General features: G+C 36.7%; 2 protein-coding genes across 2 annotated transcripts; one reads left to right on the forward strand and one right to left on the reverse strand.

Moving 5' to 3' along the window:
• The first annotated feature begins 1,270 nt into the window (after nucleotides 1-1,270).
• On the forward strand, nucleotides 1,271-5,956 carry LOC117414107 (leiomodin-3-like). The gene is made up of 3 exons (XM_034906348.2): nucleotides 1,271-1,752; nucleotides 2,849-4,276; nucleotides 5,068-5,956. The coding sequence occupies exons 1-3, from the start codon at nucleotides 1,480-1,482 to the stop codon at nucleotides 5,113-5,115; spliced, it is 1,749 nt and encodes a 582-aa protein (XP_034762239.2). The 5' UTR covers nucleotides 1,271-1,479; the 3' UTR covers nucleotides 5,116-5,956.
• Nucleotides 5,957-6,163: 207 nt separating this feature from the next.
• Nucleotides 6,164-12,010, reverse strand: LOC117411765 (PRA1 family protein 3-like). The gene is made up of 3 exons (XM_034904110.2): nucleotides 11,792-12,010; nucleotides 8,890-9,107; nucleotides 6,164-8,197 (listed from the first exon to the last, which is right to left on the reverse strand). Exons 1-3 carry the CDS (start codon nucleotides 11,968-11,970, stop codon nucleotides 8,022-8,024), a joined length of 573 nt encoding a protein of 190 aa, XP_034760001.2. The 5' UTR covers nucleotides 11,971-12,010; the 3' UTR covers nucleotides 6,164-8,021.
• Nucleotides 12,011-12,225: the final 215 nt, after the last annotated feature.

A 12,225-nucleotide genomic window follows, 5' to 3' on the forward strand; every position in this document is an offset into this window, starting at 1 on the left:
GTGAAAACAAAAAAAATAAATATTAGGCTGGGACCAAATCAAAACTTTGACAACCCGCTAATCGCACTCAACAAAACTGTATTTAATAGCGTTTTCTTTTTTTTGTAAGTATCTTATTTCTTCTACTCATAAAAAGAAAACGCTATTAAATAGTTTTGTTGCGTGCGATTAGCGGGTTGTCAGAGTTTTGATTTGGTCCCGGCTATAGTTTAAAAAACAAAACAAAGCCCTGAACATGCACACTAAGAAGTACATAAATAATTTACATAAGAAAGATTGTGAAACAAACAATGAATGATGAAAAACCAAAAAGGATAGCAAAGTGTATTAAGCAAGTGTGGTAAATAACAGGTGTGGCAAAGCTTGATAAATGTATTGAATAAAAATGAGCATTCATTTATAGTGAACTTCTAAAGGTGTGGGTATCAGCCAAAGAAGATTCAGATGAAGGCACAATACATGCACAAGTGATATGCATGAGAAAATGTGACCAGCCAAGCATTCAGAATAGGGAGTGTATTCAAGAATATTTCCACTGCAGATTAGCTGGTGAGTTTATGTAAACAGGGCATGATATGTTTTATTCCTTTTATAAAAACAGTTTTAGATGTGTATCAAATCCTACTTAGACCCACTTATGGTGCAATTATCACCTTTCATAACCTTTCACCTTCCAATTAATGCAATTGCATAATCAGGCCTACATTGGATTCAATAAAAAAATAAGAATGTTTCAACTGACAGGTTAGCTTATGAAAATATACCATATGATTATTCCAATAAAGGCATTTCAATGTTTTAGAGACACGTCCTTAATAAACACAGTAGAAATCATCTTTGTTACTTTAATAGTTTGTATACATATTTGTAAGCGTCTGGGATCTGACAACGCTGTTTCTGAAGCTGATGATACAGTACACGCATCCAGCTGCTACGGGTTTCATAAACAAAGATTTTATTTGAATGATATGAGGTTTATTTTTATACCGTGGCATAGCAGAGATAGCATTCTAATTAGAATTTCAGTAAAAAGGTTTAAGAGAGGCCATAACAGAATGATCAGGGCCCCCCTTACACCTCAATATATAACCCCAAATGAGCCAGGAAGGACCCTGCATGACACACTGTAGTGAGAGTTGGGTTCTAGTGCTCCCACCTGGTGCTGTCAATAATACCCTTCTCAACCAGTCACAGCTGTACAGAAATGTCAGGAAGGCCTACACAGCTGACACAAGTTTCTGAAAAAAGAGCACGTCAGTATCCCTTCTCTTTGCAACATAAATACCTTCCACATCATCATGCAGGGCTTAATTTAGAACAGACGTGGGGCATGGACACACAAGCCACTAAACTATAAGCTCTGGGACAACAAAATCCACAACTTAAACCTATTGCAAAAAAAAATCGATTGAAGGATCCAGTGGAGCTGTCTCTGCTCGCTTTGAAAAGGCACCTTATAACAAGGCATCTGAAGACACAATGTCTGACCAAGAGTCCTATACCGAGGACATTGACGAAGATGAGATCCTCGCGAACCTGTCACCCGAAGAACTGAAGCAGCTTCAGAGTGAAATGGACGATCTTGCCCCGGATGAGGAGGTGCCAGTTGGAATGAGACAGAAAGACCAGACAGAGAAGCCTCCAACAGGGTCGTTCGATCACAGGTCTCTGGTAAATTATATCTACTGGGAGAAGGAATCCAAGCGAATGCTGGAGGAAGAAAGACTTCCAACGGCTCTTTTACCAAGTGAGGTGAGCATGAGATCCTGAAGGAAAAGGTAGACCAGTTCATGCTGGTGTTCAGCAGGTATACACTAAACACTAAGGTTACCAATTAAAATAATAATCGTATTATTAATTATATTTACAGTACCACTGTTACAGCCATTGCCTCATAATCTGAACAAACAAAATTTAAAGATGCATTATATACTATTCAATGGATGTTGTATTGTATGGTTGTCCGTAAAGAATATATATTACTGTAACATATATTTTACTATATGCGTGCATATATTTTTTTTTTACTTGGCTCCATTTAGTCACAGAAACTAGATTAAGGTTGGTTTACATTCAAAAACAGTAGCATGTTCCAAAAATAGAGCATCTTTATGGAAGAATATTGTTATTTCTTCCAACAACAGCCTGCACAGCAAGCTCAAAGGCTCTCAATTGGGGCAACTTCTCCCCCTGCTGGTGAGTATAAGTAGCCGGCTTGCCAGGGAAGATTTATTACCTGGAATTTTTTATATGAAAGATTTATAAAGAAAAAACTCATTGAACACAGTATCTTGATTCCAGCGAAGCCAAGTCTTGTAGAATAAAAATAAAATAAAACAAGAATATGCATTTAAATTACTAGCATTTTTTTTTTTAAAAGCCAGTGAAGTGGAATATATATCTGAAAAAAAAGTATGTTTTTCCAACTAGGAATGTAGTACAATCAGTATTACTTCGGACAATGATGAATGAGGTTATGCAAGCAGGTCTACAGTCATACCTGTATAATGCACATATACCTGACACGATGGCAATGCTTAGTATTTTCCTGGCAAGTATAAACAAATAAACACAGAACCAGGTATACTCAATGTTCTTAACCTTATTTTTTTTAAAGGAAGAATACAAATGTATCTAACAACTTGCAAGAAAGAACCTAGCAGCAGATAGGCACAGGTAATGGTTCTGACCTAGTCCCTGCTAGTTATAAATTTATTTTAGAAAATATGGAGACCCACTTTCTACTGTCCAGAAAGGTCCCATCTATTCTACATATACATTTATATTAAAGGGGCACTAAAATGCTACCAGCAATTTCATTTTTAAAATTGTTATATGCTCCTAACAGCGAGATACAAGAAAAGACTTTGAAAAAGATGAAGATCTGAAAGAAATAGAAGAAGTCAAAGAAGTAGAAGGCGAGGAAGAAGGAGAGAAAGAAGTAGAAGAAAAGGAAGACAAGAAAGAAAGAGAAATTCAAGACATCCAAGACTTGCCAAAATGTCCTGAAGAAACAGGAGAAATTTCTCTCAGTATTTCTGATAGAAACCAAGAGGAAGATACAAGCAGAGAGGACGAAGCTACCAAAGAACCAGAACCAGAGAATGAAAAGCAAAGGCAAAATGCAGAGGAGAAAAGCAAGGCAGAGACACCTTACAGAGAACAAGACATAGACAACTGCAACACAGTGGCCCTTGTCAGAGACACACAAATACATGAAACCAATACTGCAGAAACAAATGAGCTTGTAGAAAACCAGGAAAAAGAAGAGAAGAAAATATCCAAACTCCAAATACCAAAGAAACTAGCTTTAGGTGATAGCTTTATCAAGTTAACAGCAAGGCCTTCGGGAAACCAAACCAATTTAGATACAACCTTGAACAAGATCAAGCAGAACAATCCTGAAATCAAAGAAGTTAATTTGAATAACATTGAAAACATTCCTAAGGAAATGCTGATAGATTATGTGAACGCCTTGAAGAAGAACAAGCATGTGACAAAATTCAGCATTGCCAACACTGGAGCAGATGAAAATGTGGCGTACACCTTGGCCAACATGCTCCGTGAAAATAGGAGCATCACCACTCTGAATATCGAGTCAAACTTCATCACAGGTAAGGGAATCATAGCTATCATGAGGTGTCTGCAGTTCAACGAGACGCTCACTGAATTGAGGTTCCACAATCAAAGACACATGCTGGGTCACCATGCTGAAATGGAGGTCTCCAGGCTCCTAAAGGCAAACAACACTTTGTTGAAGATGGGATATCATTTTGAGCTTCCTGGTCCAAGGATGGTGGTCACTAACTTACTGACCAGGAACCTTGACAAACAGCGACAAAAAAGAATGGAAGATCAAAAGCAGCAACAAGCAAAAGACCAGGAGCAAATGATGGCTAGGTTTAAGAACAGCCTAAATCTTCCTCCAGGTCTGTGGGAGATGTTGGGTGACTACCTGCCTGCAATGCAGATTATGCAGCCTTACCCACCACAAGCACCAAGTCCTCCGCTCCAGCTCAAGAAACAACCTGTTCAGTTCCCTCCGATACAGAAGAATGATCAGCCAAATCCGCTGAAGGATATTCAACTCAAGAAGGCACCAAAGAACAGGGTTGCAAAGAGTACATTAGAACAGAATGAGAAAGCCAATCTCAAAGACGTGATTAAGACTCTAAAGCCTGTTCCCAGAAGACGGCAGGCACCCAAGGTTGACATGACACCCAGGGATGTTCTACTTAATGAAATTCGCACAAGCAATGTTGCTTATCTCAAAGCAGTGAGTATTACCAACAATGTACAAATTACCACAGAAATGAATGACTTATGAATGACAACATAGCACTAAGGTTTCTATGCATGAAAGGAGACACAACAAAATGGTGCTATCTATATCTTCTATATGGCTATTCAAAACCCTTTACCTGCATTTGTAGAAACCTTCTATCTCAAGACATTAACATAGCTCATGGTAACTGAATTTACTGGCTGAGCTATTAAAGGCTTTTTCATGGAAACCCAAAAGTGTGCATAGACATTTGTTACAGGATGTTATCTGTTTATTGTGTAGTTGTCATGTTTTGCATAGATGTTGCTATTTTAGTTACTGCTACATTTGTAAAATACATCTCCTCAAAATGCCCTCAAGCCTGTCTTAAGTATGAGGCAATTATCAAGCATCTGTGATAGTGAAGAACTAAAGAGATTCTCAGACCTTGTAATGCGTTTAACCCTTGTGTTAAGTGCATGCACTTAGCTGCAGTAAATATTTGTACAAGGTACAATAGCTACTGTTTATCATTTAACAATATTTACAACCCATAAAATGACGTCATTATATTTTTAGTTGGTTTGGTGAAGACTTCACAATTATGGCTTTAAGGTCAAACAAATGTAGTATGCTGTTTTAAATGCCCATATAACTGTGAAATATATCTATTTTAATACAATAACACTGTACTTGTGTTGCATGGCTCTACATGTACATTCTGTTGATGTTGAATGAGTACCCTGAAATGCTTCACGCATTTACACATTAATAGTCACCTCATATATTTATTTCTCCCACAGGTTCCACTGCCTAAATGCCTGGAGTCAAGCGAAACCAGTCTTTTTTGAAGAAACAACAAAACACCTTTAGAATATACATGCCATTCAAATGACATTTCAGTTTAAAACCTGCATTTTCATTAGGATTGCGCTATTCTGTTTTCCTAATATAGATGAATAAGTGAAAACTACTGGTAAATGAAAAGTAGAGAATATAAAATGATTTAATGGCTTTGTACTCTGCTATGACTATAGTTCTGAAATATGTGACATTTAGACAAGCTACCAGCTGTTTCAAATCTATATAAAATGTATTTGTAAGTGTAAAATGTGTGTGCCAATTTTGTTGTGACAAACCATACAAAAATGTTGATGTAAAATAGGGTTTTTTTCGTTTTTTAGATGGTAATTTATTTTTTGGTGAATGAGACTTTATAAACTGTACAGTACCTACCTGTGGAAGGTCACACTATATTAGTAAAATATATGAAAAAGTAAAGCAAATGGTGTAAGTTCAAGCAGTGTTTGAAGAAGCTACTCAGGGCTGGACCTGGTTAGCATTTTGTGGCCTCCAAGAAAATATAGGTGCTGCTGGAAATGGTGACAGTGAACCCACAGAGGCCAGTCTGAACTATTGCACCAGCATGGTGTTAATGAGGAGGGCAATTGGATATGCCTGGTTTTATCTGATGCATTAGGATCTATTACTGTACTTCTTCAAATAAAATATAATTAGGGATCTAACTTTTCAGTGTGTATCTTTGATGAGTTAACAAGAGTGAATATATCACACCTAATAGAGTACTGCATTGATAAAATAGAACTAAATTAACAATGTTGTGTTGAGTATTAGAAACTTGTGCACAGCCCCATTGCAGCATGCTGGTATGTTGTCAATGTGTGAATTACTTCCTTCATTAAAACACATTTGATATGGCAGCTGTATATATTTTTTAAAATCTTAAAGCTCTTTAATCAAACTAACTAAACAATTATGTGGCATTGAAAAACCATCAATCCGAACAAATACATTTTTACTAACTGTAAATAGAACCTAGAATAACTGTTAATAATCCACATGCAATGGCTCGTACAAACAAAAAACAAAGAAATCCAATATTGTTCATTCTTTTATTTAACTTTTCCAATGCATTGCACTTGCAAGAGACAAACATTTTTGGAAGGTACATTGCATATAAACAAAATACTTTTTTGTACTAGAATAAATTGGATTAGCAACCAGAACTGAGTTTAGTGAATCTCTTATTAAACATGACTAAAACAAAACAAAAAAAACCTCCCACATACCCACTGCAGATTGCAGCTCAAATTACATCTGAATAGTTTACATACCAGCACTGCTGGTGCATTGGTTCTGTGTTAACCATTTATGAATCTTATCTATGCCAGTCAAGAGGCTGCTCATGTCAGTAACAGTACAGCTGTAGTAAGGTTAGAACACTGCATGTAATTATAGGACCAAACAAGGCGGATAGCCAAAACATGTGCCTACTATATTAGCATTGATGTTTTGTAATGTGAGTTACTGGTCATGGAAGCAACGTTGTTTTTGTCTTGTGATCTTAACCAGACAGGCCTCCAAAAATGGACACATGTACCTTTGCAGCACATTAGGGTTGTTGTTGTCTATCTTTGCTGCAAAAACTGCACCTACTGATTGGAACTCAATGGAGTAAAAAAAATGTCACAATGCAAATATTGCACAAACAGTTCAGCACATACATGCATTAAAAAAAAAGTGTAAAACAATACAAGGTATACAATAATTTTGAAAAGAAATATATAGATTTAAATTACACAGGTAGCTTTAATTGGCTATTTATTTTCATGATAATAGTTGTAATGCATACAGAATATTTATATTGCAATTTTTTACTCTCTTTTATTGCTTTACTCTGGATGGCAGAAATATTTAAAAAGGTATACCATGTGCAATGTCAGTAATTTACTTAACTCTGAAAATAGGGAGTGAAAGGCTTGCAATTAATTTTAAAGTAAAACGTCAGACGTATTTTAAGGTTTTTATTAAGCTGTTTCCACAAAGAAAATCCACTGCAAAAATGACATACCGTATGCACAGCAATCTACTTTGGAATAGAAAAGCCATCTTGATAATTATCTGGAATGTTGTTTATTATATTGCTGTGCTAATCAGAACCATCTTACAAAAGTAGAACCCTACACAACTGCTGCCAACAGAATGGTTCAGGCTTTATCCATGCCTCACAGTCTGTATTTAACACATATATAATTGTAAATGTACCTAACAGATTGCTAGAAGAAAGACAGGGTTAAAGCTTATGAGGCAGCACTGCGAGCTAATGTGCTTTTACTATTCTACTATTTTTAATAAATAGAGGGTCGTCACAAACATGTCATTCCTATGCCGTTTACAATTAATATAACATGGATGTGCTGAAAATGCCTAAATATATTATATACATACTGGAATTCCTGACACATTAATTTTACTTTTGAGTCTAAACCCTTTTTCTAATATCCAGACATGCAGTTGTATAGTTTCTGTAGCTTACATTTATGTTGCCTTATTTTTGTCCCTTTATTGGTATGCAATAGTTTACAGCAATATAAATGCAACCATACTGTACGTAGAAAACAACATCCACTCTGAGTATGCAACTTTTATTTCCAATATACTGTTATAAACATTGTTATAATATTCTAGACAGTCTGCTTATAGCTTAATTACTTATTACCAACAGAAGTATAGCATTTGATAAAAGACAAGGTAAACTATAGCAAACGATGCAAGAGGGAGTAATGGACACTGTGAACAACAAAGCAATGGGATTCAAATGTGGCTTTGAAAACCAATGATTTTCAAGATTTGTTGGAAAGCAATTTTGTTTTTACAGTGTTCCAGTAATACAAAATGAAATAGTTAGGGCACCACATGGTTAGAATCATGCTGCTTATACTGGTCAGGTTTTCAATTACTCTTTGACTTTGCTAGCAATGAAATCTGCAATTTTGTTAATGCTTTCTTCTTGCTGCCCAAGAGCCTCGAGAATGACCCCCATAGGTGACTTCTTCAGCCCTACTCCTTCCATATTGTTCTCCATTTTATTCTTCAGATTCCGAAGTCTCAGCGAGGCATGGATAAAGATCACTAAAATCATAGATGAAAAAAAACAAAACAGGTAATTTATCTATTTTTATAGAATAATGGGAGGGGGTTTGGAACAGACACTTTACAGTTAAAAATCAAACATGTGTTATTAAACAGTAACAATATATCTATTAAATGAAACCCTGTTAAGAACACTTCTAGTAAATACACAGTGGATAACACATGTGCTTTTGTGCTGCTGATACAACGATTCAATCTGATGTCATTTTCAGAGTATTTGTGATGTCCGGCTCCATAGCAACCCGTAAACATAAGCTGATAATTAGGCTGGACAACTCCTTAGGGTTACAGGACTTGAAGTTCCAGTATACCACTGCTTGACTGAGCCAACACCCACATACCATTCTACAAAAGCCTGGGTGTTTAATGAGGTTACATTATATTGCAAGAGGGAACAGGCCAAGACGATTACAGAGGCAATGTTAAAAGCTGTGACGATACAAACCACATTCAAGATTTTATAACTAAATTCATTACAAAAAAGATAACTAAAGGACGTGGCTAAACTTTTAAACTGCCGCACTGTTGTTGAACACAATGACAATGAAGTTAATCAATGAAATCATTATTATTTTCTTGGACTAATGTGCAACTACAATAAAATCAACACATTTTAAAAGTTCACACTCTAAAAACAAAACAGGGAGAATAACATAAAAAGACAAACTTACAGAGTATTGGAAATGTGATACCGAATATGAACACCATCACCCCCCCGAAAAGTGAGACGAGGAAGTAACTTGCTCCCATAACAGCAACCACAAACACGGTGGGGTTTTTTTTCTTAAAGTTCTTGATCACAGCCTTGTTTTCTCCAGCCCAGACAGCGCCCAGAAACACCAAGGTCACCACGACTCCTCCGAGGATCATTGCCAGGGGGTTTAAAATCCTGCAACGCAAACACAAGCACAGGAACATGCATCAACATCGGCAGAAACATGGCTTAGGAGGGTACTCTAATTCCTTTATATCTGCAGCCCCTTTTTAAAAAAGCATTTTAAAAAGACACATTGCAAAGCTGTGCATTTTAGCGATGAAACACAACCAGTACACTGCTACTGCACATGCAACCCGTCCATTTATTTGAAAAACATTTAAAAAAACGTTTTTTAAAACCACCATCCCCCAGCCCTTTCACCACTTCTTTAAAGTAAATCGGTTTGTATTCATCTACAACTGTGGCTAGCATGTGGTCCAGTGTTAGTGTGCTGCAGTTCAAAGTTAGAGCTGCATTCCTTATGTCACTGAGAAATGAATCATTTTAATGCAGTTAATTTGCTGTAGCACAATGTGTGACAATTAGGTTCCCTACTATAGCAATGCGTTTTAGATACAGCACTTAATGTAGCTCTTATTTGTTATACAAACTAGGCCACACCTTAATTTGCACATCTTTCTCTGGTTTGCGCCAGTTTTTTTTTTTTTTTTTTTTTTGCCACTTGAGTATGTGGCGCAGTGTTTAGAACACTACTTTCGCCTCTGGGAACTGGGTTTTATTCCAGACTAGGACACTGTGTACAAATACACAATACTTTCATGGTTGCGCAATACCTCAGTTAAACAGTATTTGCAGTGCTTGGAAATTCTATCTGAAATTCAAGTTCTAATCAATTCCAAAAGACACACATTTTGAAAACATAAATGCATTACCCAGTTGTGTATCCGTGACTATGTAATTGCCAGTTGGCACTGCAGTGGCCTATACAGTACAAATATTTTTTTTTGTTTCAAGATAAAACTAATGTTCAGTTACAAAACACTCCCCACTTCTGCACCTGTTGTTGCTCTGGGATAAATTCATATTTCTGTCCTTAGCAACAGAGATAACTGGAAACTAAACAGAGGCTCTGTAGCAAGTTAGAGCAACATGTGTCACCAGGCTGCAGCAGCCAAAAAATTATATTTAGATCAACTGACTCCATGTTTCCAGTCTGGAAAAATTAACAATAGCCCTGCAGGGCAAACTCACAGTCTGAAGACCACAGACACGAATTACATTCCATATGGATCTTACTCCCTTAATTTGTAATCATTGTCGTCCAAAAGCACACAATTAGGAAACTGTTTTGTTGTACTTTCTCATTTTTAGTATACAGGACTTTGTTTTGTTCATAAAATGGCTGTGCATAACATTTCTAACGGTCGCGAGAAGCAACAAAACTCCTTACCCTGCACTGGAGCTGAGGCACTTTCAGGGACACTAGCCTATATCATCAACTTCTTTACCATCTCATTGGAAACAAATCTGGAAGTTAATGTTTAACTTCCTTGACTAAATGAATCCTGCATTTTTTAATAATTGCATTTTGTTGTGTTTTTTTGTTATACCAAACTATGTCTTGCAGTATATAGTTTAACATCATGTTACACTCTATTAATTTACAACCCACATGCACACAGGAGACAAAGCTGACCAATCCCTGAGCAATCTACATTACCTCATCCTTTCTGCCTTTTTAACAACTGCAGTGTAGTTCTGAACATCAGCCAGCAGGGGCAAACTAAGCCTTTACTGTATACAATTACATTTGTTAAACACACAGGGTTGTATATTCAAATACCGTGGAACAAGATGTAGCTCATTGGTGAATGCACAGGACGGATATGCATTTCCTCTTGATAAAAGTGTTTACATTCCCCTGTACACATACAGATCCACCGCCTTCGTCACCTAGCCAACTGAAAAAATAACTAATCTGAAACGTCATCCGGTGTTCTACAGATATAATTATTGACAATAGTAAAATACTGTACAGTATAGTGCTATTTTCACAATATTCTCACCAATTATTGCAAGTTGCACTTGCCAATAAACATTCTGCAATACATGGGGTTGATAACAATCCTGTATTTTAAAAAAAGATATTTAAAAAAGGTATTTAGAGAGATTTACATTTTGGACTGATGCTCTTAATCCTGTAACAATCTCACAATGGGGTGTGAAACCAGGCATCCTGGTATACTGTAGGAAATGTGCTTTAACGCTGACCTAGAAAATACTGAAAATACCCCAAAACTTTAATCAATCCGGAGCAATCAAGACTTCAATGGGTGCGTTCTGGTTGTAGGGTTTGGGTCTGTGTGGTGGTCAACCACACGATAATAAATGTTTACAAGAATTATGTCTAAACTGTAGTTAGTAACATCACTGCTAATCTATAATACAGGCCAGTGGACCTTGTAATTCCACACAGGACATATATAACTTTATTTATTTGTCGTACTGCAACTATGTTTGTGATTGTTACTAAGTAGGTCTATTTTTGATAGTGACTGCTACAGTTTAAGATACACAAAAGACATGCATAAGTAAGGCATGCAACGTATGCTCTGTTTGATTTTTATTTTAATGTTTTAAACAACCATATTAATAATACCAATTAGACACGCATTTAGAACGCGTTTTGCATTTTGTCTACAGTCGTACGGACCATGGTAACGGTATAAAAAGTATCCTTAGCTCATCCTTGTGTGCATACTGTCAAACTGGCAAACACACAAAGAGACCTAACATTCAAAATTTCCACAGCGACAGTAAACAGATTGTCAGCGTCAAACTGTGAAGCTACTTACCCCACGATCAGAAAAACAACGATAGTCAGTGCCAAGTAATTGGTTTGATAGTAAAGTAAGTTGCTCACGACTCTGTTGTTCCATTTTGTTAAATCACCAAAGTCTGGTTTTGCAAATCGATCGGTCCCTGGGTAAAAATCGTCCCAGGGTCTGAGTGGTGCAATTTTAATTCCAGCCATGACTGCGGAACTGGTACTACAGGAAAAGATCAGCTGATTAAACGACGTCAGATTAAGAAGCGAAGCATAACACGCCCGGATTGATTTCGTGTTTCTCGCGATATCATGAGCGCATTTCGAAGGTAGGCACAAATGCACCCACGTTTAAAAATAACGCTTTGCAGTGTCACGCAGGCTTCACTTACTGAAGTTCAGAGTATTCAATGGAAATTAATAGGGTTTCTGAAAATGCAGATAACGACAGTGATACAGGAT

The sequence above is a fragment of the Acipenser ruthenus genome, chromosome 25 (assembly GCF_902713425.1).
Source record: "Acipenser ruthenus chromosome 25, fAciRut3.2 maternal haplotype, whole genome shotgun sequence".
Taxonomy (NCBI): Eukaryota; Metazoa; Chordata; class Actinopteri; order Acipenseriformes; family Acipenseridae; genus Acipenser; species Acipenser ruthenus.

Bases quoted from the DNA above. Each gene is read 5' to 3' on its own strand.
- LOC117414107 (XM_034906348.2), top strand. From the start codon at position 1,480: ATGTCTGACCAAGAGTCCTATACCGAGGACATTGACGAAGATGAGATC. The intron at 1,753-2,848 runs GTGAGCATGAGA...TGCTCCTAACAG, and splicing joins CGGCTCTTTTACCAAGTGAG to CGAGATACAAGAAAAGACTT. The intron at 4,277-5,067 runs GTGAGTATTACC...TTTCTCCCACAG, and splicing joins ATGTTGCTTATCTCAAAGCA to GTTCCACTGCCTAAATGCCT.
- LOC117411765 (XM_034904110.2), bottom strand. From the start codon at position 11,970: ATGGCTGGAATTAAAATTGCACCACTCAGACCCTGGGACGATTTTTAC. The intron at 9,108-11,791 runs GTAAGTAGCTTC...TTTGCGTTGCAG, and splicing joins GTTGTTTTTCTGATCGTGGG to GATTTTAAACCCCCTGGCAA. The intron at 8,198-8,889 runs GTAAGTTTGTCT...CTATGATTTTAG, and splicing joins TATCACATTTCCAATACTCT to TGATCTTTATCCATGCCTCG.